This window comes from Apodemus sylvaticus, chromosome 1, assembly GCF_947179515.1.
Source record: "Apodemus sylvaticus chromosome 1, mApoSyl1.1, whole genome shotgun sequence".
Taxonomy (NCBI): Eukaryota; Metazoa; Chordata; class Mammalia; order Rodentia; family Muridae; genus Apodemus; species Apodemus sylvaticus.
In genome coordinates this window covers 189350615-189372238 of record NC_067472.1, presented here as the reverse complement: position 1 = coordinate 189372238, position 21624 = coordinate 189350615, and the positions used below count along the sequence as shown (strand labels likewise).

Below are 21624 nucleotides of genomic sequence, written 5' to 3'. Positions count from 1 at the left end.
AAGTGTGCCGCGTCGTTCTTGCTGGCGAGATGGTAGCGCGGGACAGTGAGCTGCCCTGTGGTGCTGGGAACTGAACCCAGGTCCTCCGGAAGAACATCCAGTGCTCTCATTCGCTGAGCCATCTCTCCAGCCCCAGACTTTGTTTCTTAGTAAAACCCCTCCTTACCTATATAAGAGAAAATACCAGGAACGTATTGGCCAAATAGCAATTGTAACAGTTTTATTTCCAAAGACAAAAGCCTGTCACTGGGTTTGCGGCCAGGCCTGGCCTCGGGTAGAAGGCTTGGAGCTGAGCAGCAGGGCCAGGTGGGACAAGAGCGGACAGAGATGGGACAGCCAGCGGCAGGTCCTGGAGGACACTTTACACAGGTTCCATCTGCAGCTCCTCGCCGTCTGCAGGCTCCGTCTGGTGGAAGGCGGCGTGGGAGCCTATGAGTACCAGCGTGGCTCCTGTGGGGGGATGGGTGGTTCAGGCCACGCCCGCTCACCTGGCTCCCAGCCCCGCCCTACACAGACCCCGGTACTCACCCAGGACCCAGAAGACAGCAGAACCAGCCCCGGCCAGCCAGAAGAAGGGGAAAGAGACACCACCAGCCAGGGCGTACTGATGTGCTGGGCTCACCTCCCGGCCTGGGAACAGATGCGATCAGGTGGCCGTCCCCCCACCCTTTCCCAGACGCGTCCGGAGCCACTGTCCACCCACCTAGTGTCACAGACTCTGGAACCATCCATGTAATAATACAGACTCCTCACACAAGGCCTCCCATCCCTGGCCCTACCCTGCCCCCCAAAGCACCCTGTCCCCATCACAACCTTCCTCAGCTCCACCTCTGTTCACAAGTTCCTCCTCCCTGAGGAACCCCTAGGTCACATGTGCTAGGGCCTGGTGCTCCAGTCTGGTTCCCAGGAATCTCAGGCTGGCGGCTCCACGGCCAATCTGACCGAACGACTTTTGTCCTTTTTTAACTTTGTAAAGATTTTTTTGAATTATGTGTATGTGCCCTGTGTGGGCATATGTGCACGGAAGGGAGTTCAGGTGCCCCAGGAGGTGGCTGTGGGGCACCCGCCTGACTTGGGTGCTAGGAACCTTTTCAGTTATCACTGCTGAGCCATCTCTCTAGACACTTATTTTGATTATTTTTTAAAGATTCTGAAGCCCCGGGCTTATTTTGAACTTGTAGCAATCCTCCTGCTTCAGCTTCCCAAGTGCTGGGATTACGGACACAGGCCAAGGTCAGGATTTGAGGATGTGTTCTTTTTTGTTTTTTGTTTTTTTTTGGTTTTTGGTTTTTGGTTTTTTCGAGACAGGGTTTTTCTGTGTAGCCCTGACTGTCCTGGAACTCACTCTGTAGACCAGGCTGGCCTCGAACTCAGAAATCTGCCTGCCTCTGCCTCCCAAGTGCGGGGATTAAAGGTGTGCGCCACCACCGCCCGGCTGAGGATGTATTCTTTGATGCACTTCACAAGAATTTGGTTTGTGGGGGCTGGAGAAGATGACCCAGCAGTTAAAAGCACTTGTTCTTCCAGAGGGCCTGCATTACACATTTTTTAAGGCTAGGGCATAGTAGCACACTCTTTTAACCTTAGTATGTGTACACACACACACACACACACACACACGCCCGACTATGCATGAAAAGTATGTATGTCCTAGTAACCACTATCTGCAGAAGCCAAGCTCTGACCTGCTTCGGGTCAGAACTTTGCCACAGCTCATCTTTGGCACTTACAGTTGCTGGGCTATGAAAGACTTTCTTTTTTTTAAGTCTCCTTGGAAACCCTCGGATTTCCTTCTCAGTGGGTCTTCCCTGACACCTTTCTTCCCAGTGGGCCTGGTGACAGTCCGTGGCCACCTGACTTACAGATCTCAGCCTTCCCGTCTGAGAATCATCAAGGGAAAGGCTTGGGAAGGGACCGGGACCTAGGCCTGCATAAGGTCGCCACCTGGTGTCCAGTGTGGGTATCTGCAGCCGATGCTTCCCGTCGAGGTTTGGGAGGAACTGGATTAAGTCATTTACAAGAGACAGAGGTGCCAGGGGCTTTGGGGGTCTCTCTGGGTTTGGGAAGCTGAGTCTGGAGGGGAGCACCTGGTAGGTCTAAGCCCTTAAGGACCAGGTCAAGTGACTCTTGTGTACATCTCGGTGGGGGGCCGACTTGAGTCTCAAATGCGGAGGTTTGCACTCCGTGAGACCGCGATCAGAAAGGCCTGGGGAGCCATTTGGGCAGGGAATTTCTCACCAAAGAGCACAAGTTTAGACTGCAACGTGCGCAGGTAGAGAATGTAACAGGCGCCAAAGAAGACAGCGAGAGCCACCAGCAGCATGGGAGATGTCACCCTGGAAGAGCGTGGGACACGGGAGTTAGGTATCCGAGGCTGAGTCTGCCAGGCCCCTCTAGCTTTGGACACAGACAGAGGTTTACGTCCTTCTAGGCCAGCGAAGTCCGCATCGCATGCGGCCACACTGCACCCTGGTCAGGTGGATGCAGTAGTATAGACCGACCAGCTCCTATGGTGACAAGGGGCTAACTGGTCTGGGCGGGGCCTGGCAGCCGGGGGGCGGGGTCTGACTATCGAGGGCGGGGCCGCGGAGGCACTCACACGCAGTACAGGATGAGGCCCAGAAACACGAACACGTAGTTGCTCTGATAATACTCCACGTTGCGGACCAGGCGCTGGCAAAGCTCGCCCACGTTGCGGGGTCGCGAGAAACGTCGCTGGTCCACGAAGGTGCCCCAGGGCCGGATGGTGGCGCGGCGCCGCTCCAGCCACTCTCGGCCTGCGCCGGAGGGAATCAGCTTGGGCAGCAGGGTCCTGAAGGGCGGGGCAGAGCAGCTGAAGGCAGGAATAGGGTACCGGACCCCAGATTCCAGCACACATGGTCCCAAGGATGACCCTGAACCCCTGGGGGGAAGGGTCCTGGGAGGAAGCTAACACAACTGAGTCCCTGCTGGGGGTGGGGGTGAGGGACTGAGATGTCTCGGAAGGGGAGAGCTCTATGCTCGGGGACAGGGACTCCTGCATCTCGGATCTGGGGATTCACCACCCTGCTTGCTCACGTGGCGCTCAGCCCTTCCACCTCGGCATCCTTCTGCTGGTCCTTCTGGGCCGCCATGTCTGCACTGCAGTGGATAGAACCGCAGTAAATAGCCCGGAGCCCAGCTACACCGAGGCGGCCCCACCCGAGGCGGGACTCTCTGGAAGTGGCGTCGCTGGGAGCTCTAGGGGGGCGGTAGTTGTGCCTCTGAGCATTGTGGGTGTTGTAGTCATCGTGGCGTCAAGAGCCAAGTTTGCCTCGCAAGACATCTTGGGAGATGTATGCTAAGAGCGCGGGAGCCTCTAGGCATTGTGGGAATTGTAGTTTCAGGAGGCGCAGCGTGTAATACAGCAGGTGGGCTGTCAGGACGGAGGATGTTGTGGGAGTTCGAATAACAGAAACAGGCGTTCTGCATGCTTCCGTGGACCGTGCAGAGCTGTCGTGCTGGCTCGACAGAGCTTAATAAAACATTGGGCGCAAACTCACATATTCTGATTCTGATTGGGCAAGTCTGGAAAGGAGTTCATTTACTTTTTCTTTCCTTAAAAGAAAAGTATTTACTTTGGAAGTGGGGCTGAAGAGATGGCTTACTTGTTTCTCTTTCAAATGATCCTAGCTTGGTTCCCAGCACCCACACCCAGTGGTTCACAACTGCCTGTGACTCCAGCTCTAGCCGATCAGACATACTGAGTGAGACCCACACTCACATACACATAATTTAAAAATAAACGTTTTTCTTTTAAAAGAAAAGATTTACCTTTATATGTTCATGCGTGTGTGCCGCCAGAAGAGAGTTTTAGATGTCCTGGAACTGGAGTTACAGGCAATTATGAGCTATCCAAAACATGGTGCTGGGAACGGAACTCCTCAGTGCTGGGATTCCAGTATGGGCCCCTCAGCAGGAAACAGCGTTTGGGTTTCCCACTTGGGGTCCAGCATTGCCTCAGAACGTCAGTAGAGGACTGGCAATGTACCATTAGTCTAAAGGCTAAAGAGGGACCCCCCCAGTCGGAGTGCTGGAACAGACAGGACCTTGGGAACCAGTTTGGTGGCAAAGGTCAGCCGAGTTTGGCTGTTGCTATGGGAACCTATTCGTTTTCTTTATGAGAACTAAGCAAATGTCTTTCTATTTCATGACCCTCAAGTCTCTGCTCCTCAAACTTCAGCAAAGATGGAGAGCAGCCACGGTGGGAAGCAAGGCTTCGGGAGAAGGCGGTGGATCCAGAGGCCAGGACGCTGTAAAAAGTGACAACACGTTGGGAAAATGTAGGAGCTTTGAAGAATATGGGGATTTTTAGGATTGGGGTCTGGAGCAGTTGGGAAAGGAGTCCTTTGGGACAGTGGAAGCGAGGACCCTGAGGTAGAGACGTGATGGGGTGGGGGGAGTAATCAGGTTCCTGAGAGAGGAGGCTCTTGGTCGATGGGTTTTGAATCAGTAAGTAGTCAGAGAGGATGGATCCCGAGAAGGTTGTGGGAGGGGGAGCTTGGCTCTGAGCTCTCTCCTGTGCGTCCCAGAACAAGTGGTGCTGGGAAAACCCTGAATACATTAACGGGAACTGGACACCTGGTTCATAATGCCTGCTGCAATGCTTCAAGGAGCCTCCCCGGCTTCTGTCCTGTGCTGAGCTTCTGTCAAAGCGGAGGCTCCTTCCTGGCACTGGGCGGTTGAGGCAGAATGTGTGGGTGTCCCAGAAGGGGTCTTGGCCCATGAGACCCCTCCCAGGAGCATCTCTTGCTGAGGTCACCAGAAGTCACGGTTTAAAGAGCTCTAAGTATGACCTCGGACTCCTGAGGCTGTGCCTCCCAAGTGCTGGGATCGCAAGTGTTTCCCCACCAGAAAACACCAGCTTTGGGGCCAGAGAGATGGCTCAGCAGTTAGGAGCACTGACTGCTCTTCCAGAGGACCTGAGTTCAATTCCCAGCAACCACATGATGGCTCATAACCATCTGTAATGGGGTCCAATGTCCTCTTCTGGTGTGTCTGAAGACAGCTGTGGTGTACTCATATAAATAAAATAAATAAACAATAAATCTTTTTTAAAAAAGAAAATGCCAGCCAGGCGGTGGTGGCGCACGCCTGTAATCCCAGCACTTGGGAGGCAGAGGCAGGCGGATTTCTGAGTTAGAGGCCAGCCTGGTCTACAGAGTGAGTTCCAGGACAGCCAGGGCTACACAGAGAAACCCTGTCTCGAAAAAACCAAAAAAAGAAAAAAAAAAGAAAATGCCAGTTTTGTTTTTTTCTTTCTTTACCATGCAGTCAAGGATAATTTTGATCTTGAGCTTCTGATCTTTTTGTTTCTAGTTCAAGAATTCTGTGGAATCACAGATGCGGCCAGGCGTTGGTGGTACATGTCTTTAATCCCAGCACTCAGGGCGGGCGGAAGCAGGTGGATTTCTGTGTGTTCAAGACCAGCCTGGTCTACACAGTGAGTTTCACGACAGCTAAAGCTGCACCGTAAAACACTATCTTAAAGACAAATACACACACAAACACACTAACAACAATGAATGAATCACATAAATAATGTGTCACCTTTATATGCAGGACTCAGGTCAAACCCAGAGCTTCCCTAGGCAAGGAGTCTACACCAGAGCCACACCCTAAGCATTTGATTATTTTAAAAGCTTTATTTTGTTTATCATGGAGAGAGAGAGAGAGAGAGAGAGAGAGAGGCACGTGCAGAGACGCAGGATGTGTGGAGGTCAGAGGACAGCCTCCGGAGTACTTCTACTGTGTGTTCTGGGGTCAGACTCAGGTTTCAGGCTTGGTGGCCAGTACTGTAACACTGGCCTTTTTTGTTTTAATTTTGTTAGGATCTTACTCTGTAGCGCCAAGCTGGCCTCGAACTCAGATCCTTCAGCCACCACCTCTGGGAACCTGGGACTAAAGGCACATGCACCACACACAGCATCAGTGTGGTGGTTTGACGGTATAAGCTTGGCCCAGGGAGTGGCGCTATTAGAGGGCGTGGGCGTGGAGTGGGCGTGGTCTTGTTGGAGGAAGTGTGTGGTGCAGGGGTGGGGGGCAACGGGAGCAACGGGGGCAAATCTCCCCTGGATGCCGTCAGATCACGATGCAGACACAGCTCTCAGCCCCTTCTCTAGCACCGTGTCTGCCTGGACGCTGCCGTGCTCCCTGCCGAGATGAGAAGGGACTGAACCTCTGAACCTGAAGCCAGCTCCGATTAAATGTCGTTGCCTCGGTCTGGGTGTCTCTTCACAGCTGTGGAAACCCTAAGACATTCAGCCTGGCTCTGGTGTGTTGGCATGTGACACACTCACTCACAGGGACCCACAGCATCCTTGCCACCATCTAGATCCCTGTGCTGGGAGCTGGGAGGCCGACAGGCCTGGTGCCCCACTTCAACCCGTTTGCTGGGCGGCTCAACTCCAGGGAAGAAATTTAACTGTGGTTAAATAAATGGTTAAATTAAAAGGATTGCTGCTGCCACCTAGTGGCGGTGAAGTGGAATAGCTAGGGCTTTCCCTCCACTGTTGGATACAGGTGCCCAGTGTTGGCTTTGAAAATAGGCCTGGCTTTCTATTCAAATTAAACAGCCCAAGAATACGCGTGGGTGGCATATGCCTGTAAACCTAACACTTGGGAAGGAGAGTTATGACGATCACTGCAAATGTGAGGCCAGCCTGGTCTCCATCGCAAGACCCTATTTTAAAAATTTAAATTAAAAAAAAATTTAAAACCCTAAAAACCATGCCATGGCGATGATGTTGCAGTCCTTTAATTCCAGCACTCTGGAGACAGAGGCAGATAGATCTCTGAGTTCGAGGTCAGCTTGGTCTGCATAGTGAGTTCCAAGGCAGCCAGGGCTACACAGAGAAAACCTATCTTTAAAAACAAAACATCGAGGGCCAGGTGGTGGTGGCACACTCCTTTTTAAAGATTTATTTATTTATTGTTGTATCTAAGTACACTGTAGCTGTCTTCAGACAGTACCAGAAGAGGGCGTCAGATTTCATTACAGATGGTTGTGAGCCACCGTGTGGTTGCTGGGATTTGAACTCAGGACCTTTGGAAGAGCAGTCAGTGCTCTTAACTGCTGAGCTATCTCTCCAACACAGCACACTCCTTTAATCCCAGACCAGGAGGCAGAGGCAGTCAGATCTCTGTTAATTTAAGGATAGTCAGTGCTACACAGAGAAACCCTGTTTCAAAAATTCAAAAAACAAACAAAACAACACCCTAAACAAACTCCCGACACCCCCCACCCAAAAGCAGGTATGATATTTTATGCTTAGGAAGCTGAGACAGGAGGATTGCCATGAGTTTGGGGCCAGTAAGACTTATATACGAGCACCTGCCTCAAACAAACATCAAACAAACGAAAGAGACTAAATCATAAAAAGATGACTGGCAATTTCTTCCTATCCCAGCAGGCCCAGCACGAACATAATTGAAATGTGGATCAAGAGAGGACCCAATTATAAACAAAACAAAACAAAACAAACCGGGTTAGAGTCACAGCATGGACAGAGCAGAGATAGTGCCCACGACATTGTTGAGATGCTCATGCATACACAGAGTCCCACACACGAAAGCACGTGCTTTGAGGGTTCATTTGTGGACTGGAGAGATGGCTCAGCGGTTAGGAGCACTGACTGCTCTGCCAGAGGTCCTGAGTTCAAATCCCAGCAACCACATGGTGGCTCACAACCATCTGTAATGGGATCTGATGCACTCTTCTGGGGTGTCTGAAGACAGCTACAGTGTGCTTAAAAAATCTTTAAAAAAAAAAAAAAAGAGTTCATTTGTATGAAGAGCAGATACACCTGCCTAGAATCTCCCTCTGGGGCCTGGGGGCGTGGCCCAGTGGTAGAGCCCCGCCTAGAATCCCCCAGGGAGGGGCTGGGGACGTGGCTCAGTGGTAGAGCCCCTGCCTAGAATCTCCCTCTGGGGCCTGGGGGCGTGTCTCAGTGGTAGAGCCCCGCCTAGAATCCCCCAGTGAGGGGCTGGGGGCGTGGCCCAGTGGTAGAGCCCCCGCCTAGAATCCCCCAGGGAGGGGCTGGGGGCGTGGCTCAGTGGTAGAGCCCCTGCCTAGAATCCCCCAGGGAGGGGCTGGGGGCGTGGCTCAGTGGTAGAGCCCCGCCTAGAATCCATCCAAAAGAGGTCGGGGTGTGGGTCAGAGAATCAGAGGTCACCTGCTTCACAGGTCTTACAGATGCACACTGGAACACACACGATACATTTTTAAAAAAAATGTTTCGAGCCATGGTCTCACCGCGAGCCTTACAGCTGGCCTAAAACCTGTTATGAGCACCAGGCTGGCTGCAAACTCATAGATTCACCTGTCTGCTGGAATTAAAGGAGAGGGCCTTTAACCACGCCTGGCTTAATTTTCTCTCATGTGTATGCGCGTTTCGCTCGCATGTATCTCGGTGCCCTGCTTGCCTCCTGCCGCCTGCAGCACGCAGAAAAGAGCATCAGCTCCCCTGGAACCGGAGCTGCGGGTCATTGTGAGCCACCAGTGGGTGCTGGGAATTGAACCTGGGTCCTGAGCCGGTTTTTCGTCGCCTAAGTTTCTTGTTATTTTCGTGCACTCACTGGTGTGAAGGCACGAGGCTGCCCGCAGTGACAGGGACAAACACAGTGACTCAGAGCTGGGACGGTCTCGGTGCAGAGCCCAGATCTGTCACCCTCTCCGTAGCTCTGTGGCCATCAGCGAGTTACTTCCCTCCCTGCCCCTCTCACTGATGGACCATAGGACTGTGCTTAAGAGAGCTTCAGTTCTCAACAGCACCACACGCCCGGCCTTCCTCAGGGCGCCTTTCCACGGGAGACAGGACCGCTCTGCCACCCAGTCCCCGCCTCCTCTTTCCCTGTCCATAGTCCAACTGGGTTGAGAAGCCTAACTCCTTAGAATCCAAAACCCAAGACTCTGTACCTCCCGAGATTTTGTGCCGCCGCAGCTAGCTAAACCAGGCTCATGTGAGCCACCCAACACCGGGCACTGGCAGAGGGCACCCCATCCGCCCACGGCTCTGGCTGGCAAGCACAACACGCACACATCTTTTCTCTCCCCACTGATATATTTGATAATTGTTCAGAATTAGAACCGGAGATGGCATCAGCCAGGAGACGGGGCCCAGGAGAGTAAAAAAGAGCCCAGGGGGAAAATGAGGGGAAGGGTTGCAGGGGGGAGAGGGGGAGAGACACAGAAAAGGGAGGGAGAAGAGAGGCAGGGGCTGTGGGGGAGAGAAGCCAGCCAGAGGGAGAAGTGAGGGAAACTGGGAGGTAACCGAGTGTGGGAGAGGAGGCTGGGCCACAAGGAGAGAGGGGGGCCATGGGGAGAGAAGGCCCCTCCCCCCAGAGTACAAAATGGGGGGACCGGAGAGGGCCGTCCTGGGCCGGGGGCAGGGAAGACGTGGGTGACGTGGTGGTTGAGGTCAATAGTAGGTCTCTTTCTCCACCCAACCTGGAATGACAGAAGAGAGTCAGAGTGAGAGAGGAAGGCAGACACAGGAGAGTCTGGAGATCCAGGGGCAGGGACACAGAAAGAAACATCCATTGACACAACGCAAGGTGTGGTGGCAGGCCTGTCGCCCCAGCCCTGAGAAACTCAGGGCAAGAGGGATGGAGTTCAAGGGCAGCCTGAGCTGCGTCAGGAGAAGCTATTTTCAGACGCACAGTCGCACTTGGAAAGACAGTAAAAGGCAAGGTGCGGAGAGAAGAAAGACGAAGAGAAAGACAAAGAGAAAGACAAGGAGAAAGACAGGACACCTCACTGCAGAGGTGCAGGGCGAAGGAGTCACCCACCCTCTGCTTCCCCTCCCAGCCTTTTACACCCCTGGCTGTGCAGCCCTCACCCCCAGGGTTCCTGCGCAGGATGAGTTTGCGAATCTCGTCATAGACGAAGATGAGGAAACTGTAGGGGAAGGCACAGAACCACCAGCTGGGCCTGCAGAGACGAAAGAGGAGAGGGGACATGAGGGACAAATATTGACTGTGTGCGTGGGTAGACCAGATGGCCAGTTTGTCAGGATCTTTGATGCCCTGGATCCTGAATAGGGCTGGGGTCTGTGGTGTGAGGATGGTCGGGAGACTTGGTGGCATCAGCCCAGGGGTGGCAACAAGGGACAGGGGATGGGACATCCAGGGACACACGGGGGCGAGTGGACTAAAGATTTAAGGCTGAGGCTGCTGAGGCTGCAGAAGTGTGGGGGTGTGGCGCTCCGGTATGGCCGGCACTCACTTGAGAGGATACATACGAAGGGCCACGTCCATGCCTGGGCAGTAGGACAGGAAGGCAGCGAGGGCCGTCTCCTCGAACAAGCCGAAGATCAAGATCTTATTCCTGCAGGCACAGGCGAGGAGAGGCTAGACCTGGAGCACCCCCACACCGTGCTCCCCCGACCCACAGAGACAGAGGCAGATAGACACCCAGACGGGAATGGACACAGATGGACCAAGACCGAGTCACCGGCCGATGATGACATACACACCGGGAAAGGAACAGAGGCGGTGGGATGCAGGAGAAGCAGATGGGGCGGGGAGAGCTTGGAGATGTGGAGAATGAGGCGACAAAGAAAGATAGCCAGACATGCTGGTCCTTGGGAGGCGGCGCAGGAAGAGTGCCCTGAGTTTGAGGCTAGCCTGGGCTGAATACCAAGAGGCTGGCTGTCTCAAACAGTAAATAAAAAGGGGGAGGAAGAAAGAAAGGGAAAAGGAGGAAGGGGGAGAGGAGGGGGAGAGAAACAGGGACATGTTCATGGAAGCAATGGCAAAGAGAGGGAAATCTGGGGACCCAGGGCACCCCACTTTTACCCACATGGAGAGACAAGCTTACAATTCAAAACATGGGACCCTCGAGAGGAAATCAGCTTAGAGGAAAAACAGTGAAGTGGGGAGAGGAGAGATTCAGGCAACCCCAGACCCAGGAGGGGTGCGGCCGCAGGCCCTCACTTCATGCCCTGCTGGAAGACGGAGTTCCTCCTGGTCTTGCAGATGATCAGGTCGGCCCACTGGACCACCACTATGCTCACGAAGAAGGCCGTGTGGCATGTGAACTCAACCACCTTCCTCTGCTCGTAAGTCTACAGAAGGAAAAAAAAAAGATACAAGGGTGGGGTTGCATCCTGTGACCACACCCCAGGCTCCCTCTCGGCCCCACCCCCTGTGCCGGGTTCCCAGGGCCTTAGATGCGCCCCCTTTCTTGGATTCATAGCCTCTTGGGACCACTGACAGAGGCAGGTGTTTCTAGAAGAATAACTAGATAGCCTTAATCATTGCCCTGTGGGTCTCCAAGAAGGAGGGGCAGCAGCCAGGCTTTGAAGCGACGACGGGCAGGCTTATGGAGGAAACCTTGGGCTTTGTGGGGAGTTCTAGAGGCAGAGCGGTTAGCATGGGCAGGAACTGCTCTGCTCCCAAGGCTCAGCGCCCAGCCCCGCTCACCCACTGCTGTCCGTAACTGTCCTCCAGGTCGTTGACAGTGCGATCGTCCCAGTTGAGCCGGATGCCCACCAGGTTCCCGGGCAAGAATCCGTTCTCTGCCAGGATGACGAAATAGGAGAAGAAACCACCAAGGGCCTGGATCATCCCTGGGGTGGGGGAGGGGGAGACAAGAGGAGGGTGAGGGAGGAGCTGGCAGAATGATCCGTGTTCCCCCAACACTAAGCTGAGGCCATCCCAGGAGCCTGCGCACTGCGGGGTTGTCTTGCCTAAGCCACGTCATGTCCAGCCCCTGGTGGTACTAAGATGGCCGTCTGGTCCCCCTGGGGAGGGGGCTGTGTGTATCGACGACCCTCAGGTCCACTGCTACATGACTCTGGCTTCCCAAGCACTAAATATCCCGGAGGAGCCAGGCTTAATACCACAGGCCTGCGATCCCAGCAATTCGGGAGTCTGGAACATGAGGATAGGAAGCTCAGGGCCTGGCGGGGTTACAGAATGAATTAATTCAAGGCCATCTCGAAACAAGCGGTAAGCGATGGCAGAGTGCTTGCCTAGCATGCACTGAAGCTCCGGGTTTAATCGACAGTTAGTAATAAATTGACGATCAGAAAGCCAGGGCTATCCTGCTTACAGAGAGAGTTGAACGCCTGTGAATCTGTTGTCTAAGACACTTAGTAACAACAAGACACCCAAGAGGAGTCTAGACTCTGGTCGCTTCGGCCTCACGCACTCTGCTTTATTAGACACACTCCCTAGGCTCTGCCTATGCCCCGCCCCCACCCAGGTACGCGTCCACTCTGCGGGACTGGCCCTGGGTTCCGAGCCCTGGCGGTCCTCACCGATCTGCCCATAGGCCATGCTGATGAGCCTTTCGTTGACCAGTTTGTCTGTGCGCGGGTTCCTGGGCTGCCTCTTCATGATGTCGCTCTCAGCAGCCTCGTAGGCCAAGGAGATTGCAGGGACCTGGATGAGAGACAGGCAGACTGTGTGAGCGGAGAGCGAGCGAGCGAGCGAGCGTGGCCCTCCCTCAGCCGCAGCCGGGCTTACCATGTCGGTGCCCAGGTCAATGCAGAGGATGGTGATGGTGCCAAGGGGCAGTGGGATGTTGGCCATGATGAAGAGCAGGAAGGGTGTGATCTCAGGGATGTTGCTGGTCAGAGTGTAGGCGATGGATTTCTTCAGGTTGTCAAAGATCAGGCGGCCTGTAGGGGGAGAAGTGGAAGAGTAAGCTTAGAACTTGGGGTCTACTGGGGCACCGTGTCCTTTCCTGTCTATACTCGCTTTATAGATAGATACTAGAGACTGAACCTAGGCTTCCTGCAAGCCAGACAAGGCTCTACCACTGAGCCACGCCCCCAGCCCCTCACTGGGGATTCTAGGCAGGGCTCTACCACAGAGCCACGCCCCCAGCCTCTCACTGAGGGATTCTAGGCAGGGGCTCTACCACTGAGCCACGCCCCGGGTCCCTCACTGAGGCATTCACAATAGGGACTCTATCTCCTCCTGCCCACATCCAGACTTTTGCATGCTCTCTAATTCACCCTCACCCACTAACATTTACATCTACACCTCTAAGCACAGTAGCAGACTCCCGTGGGTTTAAACCCAGACTTCCAGGTTTATACCCAAGAGAAATTGTTTATGTTCACAAAGCCAAGTTCACAAAGGTTTACCGCAGCAGTATTCATAATGGCCTCAAACCAGAGCCAACTTGAAAGTTCATGCCAAATGAGCAGACACTAAACTGTGGAGCATCACGGGAGGGAACGGGGAGGAGCCACGGACACACGAACGCACAGGTGAATCTGAGGCATTACACTTAATGATAAAGGGCAGACACAGGGCTGGCGGTGTGGCTCAGTTGGTAGTGTTTGCCAAGCATGTGCAAGACCCTGGGTTCACCGCCTGGCACCACAAAATAAACAAACAAAAGGTAGATATTGAACCGGGTGGCACCGGCCTTTAATCCCAGGGCTACATATTAAGACCTGTCTCACCAGGCGGTGGTGGCACACACCTTTAATTCCAGCACTTGGGAGGCAGAGGCAGGTGGATTCCTGAGTTCGAGGCCAGCCTGGTCTACAGAGTGAGTTCCAGGACAGCCAGGGCTACACAGAGAAACCCTGTCTCGAAACAAACAAACAAACAAACAAACAAACAAATTACCTGTCTCAAATTAATATTGAAACAAAAAAATTCAAGAAAAAAAATTATTCCACTTAGATGACAACAAGCAGGACAGTCAGGACAGTGAGCCGCTGTACAGTGGTCAGGCCAGGCAGAGGTTTTAATGGAGAGGGGGGTCTGTCTCTGTCTGTCTGTCTGTCTCTCTGTCTGTCTGTCTCTTATTTCCACAGTGTTTGTGAATCAATCTCAGGACTTTATGTGTAGCAGGAAAGCCCTTTACCAACATCATTTCGATTGACTAGAATCTAGAGAGTGTGTGGGTGTCCCTATATGCAAAAATCTATCAAGTTAACTTGTAATGAGTACATGCTTGATCACAAACATGCAACCAGTATGGTGCACACCAGGCCAAAACCTAAGAGTTAGCATAGCAATCCAACGTCTTCCCCATGTGTCAAGCTGTAGGGAAATCATTAAAAAATAAAATCACCCACTTTTATTTTTTTTAATAACCCACTTTTAAAAAAATGTCAGGTGCAGTCAGCAGTGCATGTGAGCCGGAGAATTAGGAGTGCAAGGTCATCCTCAGCTACGTCGTGAGCTTGAAATCATCCTGGACTACATGAAATATCACCTCAAAAAAAAAAAAGGCAATAGACTAAAATAGGCATTTCTCAGAAGAGAATACGCAAATAGGCCAGGCATAGTGGCCCAGGCCTGTGATTCTGGCACTCAGAGGGAAAGGCAGTGAGGGCAGAGCAACTCTGAGACCGGCCTGGTCTAGATAGCAAGTTCCAGGCCAGCCAGGACTGTACAGGCAGCCTGTTCCAACAATAAAAATCAATGCTGGGTATGGTGGTGCATGCCTCTAATCAGGGCGCTTGGGAGACAGGGGCAGCTGGATCTATACAGGCTCTACAGAGGGAGGCCTGTCTCAAAAGGCAGAGGAAAGAATATTACAAACAAAACCCGTGTGTGTGCGTGTGTGTGTATGTGTGAAAGGCAGAGGAAAGAATACTACAAACAAACAAAACCCATGTGTGTGCGTGTGTGCGTGTGCGCGCGCACGCACGTGTGTGCGTGTGCATGTGTGTGTGTGTGTCAGTGGTGGTACACATCTTTAATCCCAGCACTTGAAAGGCAGAGGCAGGTGGATCTCTGAGTTCGAAGCCAGCCTGGTCTACAGAGTGAGTTCCAGAACAGCCAGGGCTACAGAGAGAAACCCTGTCTTTAAAAAACAAAAACAAAAACAAAAAAAGAGAAAAGAAACCAAAGCCAACCAAAGAAAAACAAAGAAGATACACTGTAGTCAATATAACACGGCAGCTCCACTAGCTGCTGGGGATACAAAGTAAACCTGCAATGAGACATCACATTACCCCAGAGTGGGTAGCTATGATCAAAATAACCAAAAAACAGGTGCTGGAGGAGAGTCAGGGAAAGGGAGCCATGCCCACTGTAGGTCAGGACGCGCGTAGGTGTGCGCGGTTAAGAGCACTGGCTGCTCTTCCAGAGGACCCAGGTTTTGTCCCCAGCCCCCACATGGTGACTCACAACTGCCTGTAACCCCAATTCCAGAGCATTTACCGCCCCCTTCTGGCCTCCATGGGCACTGCATGCATGTGGTGCACAGACATAGCATGAATAAAATCATTTTAAAGAATTTAAAGAACGGCATAGATGGCATTGAAGGTCTCTGTGCTGAGCACAGGGGACAGAGAACCACGTGATCTCCAGTTAATCTTATTCAGGTGTGGCGTTACATACCTGTAATCCCATACTCAGAAGGCTGAGGCAGGGAGATTGCCTGAGTGAGTTCAAGGCCAGCCTGGACTACATGGTGAGCTCTTGTCTAAAAAAATCCCCCACCCCATAAAAAGGGGGTGCTTAAGATCGGTATCCAGGATAAGAGCGGATGCTGAGCTTACGGAGGACCCACGTTTTGTCCCCAGCATCCTTGTACGATGGATCACACCTGTCTCCAAGTCTCCCTCTAGGGCGCCTGGAGAGACCAGAGGAGTGTTCGATGCCCTTGAGGGCCTATGTGTGTGGAAACTCCGGTGTAACTGGCTGACCCTAGGTCACACATAGCAAGTGTCCCCAAAGCTAGGAGAAAGGGCACTGGATATTTTCTCCTGTAAGAAATGCTAACTGGGGAGACAGATCTGCCCAAGCCCATTTAACCAGTAACCAACACACGATATCAAAATATCACACGGCAGTCCATTAGGAGCTATAATTTTTGTAGTCTCGTGTGGTCCAGATTGGATTCGAACCTCTGACTCCCTACCTTCACCTCCTAAGTTCTGGGATTACAGGCATACGGCACCAAGCAGCTGACGCTTTGTTTCTTCATTTGTTTGAAGACCTGATCTTACTATGAACCCTGGTTCTCCTGGAACTCGTTATGTAGACCAGGCTGGGCTTGAACTCAGAGAGCCACGTGTTCCTGCCTCCTGGGTGCTGGAAAGCCCTGCTAGCTGCTTTTTAAAAGTGTGTGTATATGAATTTGTATGGGGACAGGGGAATGGCTGGGTTGCTCTGCAAATGGGTGTAGTACCTGTGGAGGCCAGCAGAGGGCACCAAAGCCCCGGAGCTAGAGTTACAGACCCCAGTGAGCCGCCTGGTGGGGTGCTAGAACCTAACTTGGTCCTCCTAACTGTTCACTCTTAACTGCTGAGTCTTTTCTCCAGACCCCACCCCCTCTTTTTTGAGGTGCTTCTTGCTGAGTACTACCAGCTGGCCCAGAACTAAATCTTTTTTTGTCTAAGCCTCTCAAGCACATAACTTACCTATGCACGCCAGCATGCCTGGCTAATATGTATACTGTTTATGTTTTTATATATCTGTTAAAACAGATCCAGCCAGTTGTGGCTCACACCTGTAATTCCAGCACTCAGAAGGCTGAAGCAGGAGGGTTGCCGTAAGTTCAAGACCAGCCTGGGCTACAGAGTGAATTGCAGGCTAGCCTGGGCTACAAACTGAGGCCCTGTCAAAACAGAACGGAACAAAGGTTTTGGTACAGTGGCGACTGCACCAAAGACCTCTGTCCTCATGCGACAAGCATTTTCCTCCCACGAAGCTATTTGCCTCTCATTCTAAAAATGTTCCTAAGGAGAAAGAAGAATTAAGGATTCTTCAGTGTACACCCTCATGTGGTGCTGTGGACAGAGGGACCAGGCTCTCTTGGAGTTGGACAACGGCAACAGGAGAGGCCTTTCACTGTATTTACAGCATCTGGGATTTTCCCTTGGGGAAAGTTAAAACCCCTACAAACACCACCCCCAGCATCAGCGTCCTATGGCCTGTCTCTCTCTCTCTCTCTCTCTTTCTCTCCCTCTCTCCCTCCCTTTCTCTCCCTCCCCCCTTTCCCTGCCCTCTCTCCCACTCCCCTTCTGTCTCCTCCCATCCCTCCCAGTGCTTTCCTGCTGAGCCCCGCCCCCTGCCCTCTTTGTAACTTATTTGGAGATAGTAAGTGTCAGTAAGTGGTACAGGGCTGTAAATCCTGCTCAGCCTCCGAGTAGCTTGGGTTTCGGGCCTGCACCACTAAGCTGGGCTCTGGGGGTTTCCTAGCACCTCCCCCAGTTCGTTATTTGTTTTTGTGTTTGTTGATTCTTTTATTTAATTAATTTATTTATTTATTGGATTTTTGAGACAGGGTTTCTCTGTGTAGCCCTGGCTGTCCTGGAACTCACTCTGTAGACCAGGCTGGCCTTGAACTCAAAAGTCCTCCTGCCTCTGCCTCCCAAGTGCTGGGATTACAGGCGTGCGCCACCACGCCCGGCCCTTGTTGATTCTTTTAGATAACTTGTTTCCCAGCCGGGAAATCGGGAAATCGAGGACCAAGCTACAGTGCACCCGTGAGGCCAAGGGCAGAGGCCACCTAGGGCGCCTGCCTTGTCCTGCTGGGCAGAGATGTCTAGGGAGCAGGCGGTACTGTGCTTTCCTCTGGGGGCCTGGGGGCGCGGGCTAGCGGCATCTAGCCTGCCACCGTGGGCTCAGCTTTAGCGACTATTCTCTGGATTTTGTGTGTTGAGACAGGGTCTTACCATAGAGCCCTGGATAATCTGGAAATCACTTTGTATGCAGACTAGGCTGGCCTTGAACTCACAGAAATCCTCCTGCCTCTGCCTCCAGAGTTCTAAAAGTGTGGAACTACCACGTCTGGCTGACTACCCAAGACAGAAGCTCATTATGTGTCTCTGGTTGTCCAGGAACTCACTGTACACCAGGCTGGCCTTGAACTCACAGAGATCCTCCTGCCTCTGCCTCTTGAGTGCTAGGATTAAAGGCGTGTGATACCATAGCTCTGTTTATCATGATGTTTTTACTTTTTCTTTTCGTGCTAAGAACGAGGCTCAAATCCTGCAACGTGGTAGGCGACTCCTGTGAGTTATAGCTTCAGTTCATTAGAGTACTGATCTCCCCCTCCTCCCTCCCTTCATGCGCTCTCTTGCGTGTGTGTGTGTGTGTGTGTGTGTGTGTGTGTGTGTGTGAGAGAGAGAGAGAGAGAGAGAGAGAGAGAGAGGACTGGGTCTTACTGATAGCCTAGGCTGGCCTAGAACTCACAGCAATTCACCTGCCTCAGTCTCCTGAGCCCTGGGATTTATGAGTCATCACACACTCCCAGCAAATGTCATTCACAGCAAGGAGCGACGTTTCAGATGGGGGCTAGGCCCAGGGAGAATAAATGGAACAAGCACAGTTACTCCTCCATGGGGAGATTGCAGCGCCCCTAACAATTCCAGATATTTTCTGCAATTATCAATGTAATAACCGATACTTAGATAAAACAAGACATGAACCAGCCTCCTTCACGCCCACTCTACACCCTCCAGAAAGTGGGGCTGTCGTCAGTCAGCTCTGCAGTGGGACTTCCCTGCCACACACGAGGCTTCCCATACCTCACCTGGAAGGAATTGACATTTCTGTGCCTGTGACCTTCCTCCCAATCCTTTCAAGGTGAATGTCTCAGTGTCTGCTCCCGAAGATGACTGAATCCCAGCCCACGTCAGGAGGGGGGGCCTTCCAAACCTCCCAGGATCCTTTGCTTCACAGTGGCCACACTTCTCGGACTTTGGGATGCTCCCAGACTTCCTCATCCACCGTATTGCATGATGGTGGGGCAGAAACCTCAGTCCTGCCCCGCGATCCCCACACAATCCCCACGCGGCCTTGGCCTGCTGCCCTCCCCTTCCTAAAGCTTCCAGCGGTGACTCAACGTCTATACTCCACCCGGCTCCTGTGAGCACTCACCCTCCTCCACACCAGTGACAATGGAGGCAAAATTGTCATCCAGCAGAATCATGTCGGCGGCCTGCTTAGAGACATCAGAGCCAGCAATGCCCATGGCCACCCCAATGTCAGCCTTCTTCAGAGCAGGGGAGTCATTCACACCATCACCAGTCACAGCCACAATTGCTCCCTGGAAGGAGGAAGGGTGAGGGTGAGAACCGACTCTTCAGACCCAGGCCTCCTCCCTCAGACCTGGCCTCCTCCCTCAGACCTGGGATCCAGGCCCAGGCCTCCTCCCTCAGACCAGGGATCCAGGCCCAGGCCTCCTCCCTCAGATCAGGGATCCAGGCCCAGGCCTCCTCCCTCAGATCAGGGATCCAGGCCCAGGCCTCCTCCCTCAGACCCAGGATCCAGACCCAGCCCTCTTCCCTCAGATTCAGGTCCAGGCTCAGCCCCACCTCCCTCAGACCAAGGATCCAGACTCAGTCCCACCTCCCTCAGACCAAGGATCCAGACTCAGCCCCACCTCCCTCAGACCAAGGATCCAGACTCAGTCCCACCTCCTTCAGACCAAGGATCCAGACTCAGCTCCACCTCCCTCAGACCTAGGATCTAGGCCTAACCCATCCTTCCTGAGACCCAGGTTTCAGGCTCAGCCTCTTTCCTCAGACCAAGGATCCAGTCCCAGCCTTCTTCCCTCAGATTCAGGATTAAGGCTCAGCCCTCCTCCCCCACACCACAGTTCCAGGCCTCTCCTCCCTTGCACCAGGTGGGAGCTCACCTGTCTCTGACAGCCCTCCACGATGATGAGTTTCTGCTGAGGCGAGGTCCGGGCAAAGACGATCTCAGTGTGGTTCTGTAGGATCTCGTCAATCTGCTCAGAGGTGAAGTCCTTGAGGTCGGTGCCGTGAATCACACAGGCTTTGGCGTCCCTGAGGAGAGAGGAAGTGGCTAAGGCCAGAGTGAGGAGTCGGGGCATTTGACAGGCAGAAAGACAGACAGGACAGACCATGGACAGAGAGAGAGAAGGTCTGAGGGAGGAACATGATAAGGTTAGAGAGAGTCATGCCTGAAGGAGCGGAAATGGGCAACAGCAAGAGAGACAGAGACAGGTCCGGGGCCTGAAAAGCTGAAGTCCAGAAAACCAAACACAGATGTACAAGTGTAGCAAAGCAAAGAAATACGGGGCTTCCTTTACTCCTCTGAGAGCAAGCGTTTCTATTATCTATAATCTGAGCACTAGGCAGCCAATGCATGCCTTTAATCCCAACCCTTGGGAGGCAGAGGCAAGCAGAAGTCTGAGTTCAAGGCCAGCCTGGTCTACATAACGGGTTCTAGGCCAGCCAGGGCTACACAGTGAGACCTTGTCTCAAAAGAAATACTTGGGGCTGGAGAGATGGCTCAGCGGTTAAGAACACTGCTCTTCTTCCAGAGGTCCTGAGTTCAAATCCCAGCAACCACATGGTGGCTCACAACCATCTGTAATGGGATCCAAAGCTCTCTTCTGGTGTGTCTGAAGACAGCGACAGTGTACTCATATACTAGGCGGGGCTCTCCCACTGAGCCACGCCCCCAGCCCCTCACTGGGGGATTCTAGGCGGGGCTCTACCACTGAGCCACGCCCCCAGCCCCTCACTGGGGGATTCTAGGCAGGGCCTCTACCACTGAGCCCCGCCCACAGCCCCTCACTGGGGGACTCTAGAAAGGCACTATCTCTGAATTATATTCCTTAGTGTTTGGAGACAGGATCTTGCTGTGTAGCTCAGGCTGGCCTCAGTGACACTCCTGTCTCCTGGTTTGAGTGCTGGGGTACAGGGGTGCAGCACCACACCTGGTTTTACTTCATTTTGTGTTTGTACTGCTTAGGGTGGTGCTGCGGATGAAGCCCAGGCCTTGTGCATTCATCCTCCACTCGTAGAATGGTTTTGTGTGTGTGTGTTTGGTGCTGCTTGCTGTTTTTTGTTTGATCAAGAAAGAGTCTCACTGTGCCACTGTGGCTAGCCTCAAACTCAAAGCGATCTGCCTGCCTTCGCCTCTATAGCGTGGGGATTAAACGTGACTCGCTTCACCCGGTTCCTTGTAGAAGAGGAGGAGCGGGGACTGAGAACGGGTAACTGACTGGCTTACAGTTACACAGCGGAGACTCGACCTCTCAAAACCTCCGTGGCTGTCGCCCTCACTGTGGGAGAATGATGGACCCAGGCTTGAGCAGACAGGGGGTCCCAGAGCGGAAGCGGGGGGTTGAGCTGAGCACCTTGACGGGCCTGCAGGACCTGGGGGAGGTGCGGCTCCTCACCTGGGGTTGACCTGGCTGACGGGGATGTTGAGTCTCGCCGCGATGTCCTCCACGGTCTCGTTGCCCTCGGAGATGATGCCTACACCCTTGGCAATGGCCTTGGCAGTGATGGGGTGATCGCCGGTGACCATGATGACCTGTGAGCGTTGTGTTTTAGGGACGGCCCGGGTTCCTGCATACCCCCCCCCCCCCGTGACATCACATCCACCCGGCTGCCCCACCCACCTTGATGCCTGCGCTTCGGCACTTCCCCACAGCATCAGGGACGGCTGCCCGGGGAGGGTCAATCATGGACATGAGACCCACGAAGCAAAGGTTGTCTGTGGTAAAGTTCACGTCATCACAGTCAAAGGCAAAGCCCTTGGGGAACTGTTCCTCGGGCAGGTAGTAATGGCAGAAACCTGGAGAGAGCGACATGGAAGGGCGTATGAAGGCACCGGCCTCAGCACCTCCACGGCTGCATCCCAGCTCTCAGCAACGGGATGCTGGGGTCTCCCTGCAGTCTCCCCACACAGCCAACCGGC

At 53.3% G+C, this 21624-nt stretch overlaps 2 protein-coding genes across 2 annotated transcripts in view; both read right to left on the bottom strand.

Moving 5' to 3' along the window:
• Positions 1-205: 205 nt before the first annotated feature.
• Rabac1 (Rab acceptor 1) lies at positions 206-3221 on the bottom strand. The gene is made up of 5 exons (XM_052169096.1): positions 3058-3221; positions 2600-2812; positions 2239-2336; positions 529-630; positions 206-450 (listed from the first exon to the last, which is right to left on the bottom strand). The coding sequence occupies exons 1-5, from the start codon at positions 3111-3113 to the stop codon at positions 362-364; spliced, it is 558 nt and encodes a 185-aa protein (XP_052025056.1). The 5' UTR covers positions 3114-3221; the 3' UTR covers positions 206-361.
• A 6011-nt stretch (positions 3222-9232) lies between these two features.
• Atp1a3 (ATPase Na+/K+ transporting subunit alpha 3) overlaps positions 9233-21624 on the bottom strand; it is a 28487-nt gene continuing 16095 nt past the window's right edge. Inside the window, exons 13-23 of the mRNA XM_052169083.1 lie at positions 21326-21501; positions 21101-21237; positions 19586-19736; positions 18826-18994; positions 12490-12644; positions 12282-12405; positions 11443-11588; positions 10954-11084; positions 10244-10345; positions 9858-9949; positions 9233-9466 (exon numbers count right to left, since the gene is read on the bottom strand). Of these exons, the coding sequence (XP_052025043.1) occupies positions 9438-9466; positions 9858-9949; positions 10244-10345; positions 10954-11084; positions 11443-11588; positions 12282-12405; positions 12490-12644; positions 18826-18994; positions 19586-19736; positions 21101-21237; positions 21326-21501 (1412 nt within the window). The 3' untranslated portion in view covers positions 9233-9437. The remainder of the gene's footprint in view (positions 9467-9857; positions 9950-10243; positions 10346-10953; positions 11085-11442; positions 11589-12281; positions 12406-12489; positions 12645-18825; positions 18995-19585; positions 19737-21100; positions 21238-21325; positions 21502-21624) is intronic.

Coding starts and splice junctions, on each gene's coding strand:
- Rabac1 (XM_052169096.1), bottom strand. CDS start 3,113: ATGGCGGCCCAGAAGGACCAGCAGAAGGATGCCGAGGTGGAAGGGCTG. Junction 631..2,238: donor GTCTAAACTTGTGCTCTTTG/GTGAGAAATTCC, acceptor ATCTGTTCCCAG/GCCGGGAGGTGAGCCCAGCA. Junction 451..528: donor TGCTGTCTTCTGGGTCCTGG/GTGAGTACCGGG, acceptor ATCCCCCCACAG/GAGCCACGCTGGTACTCATA.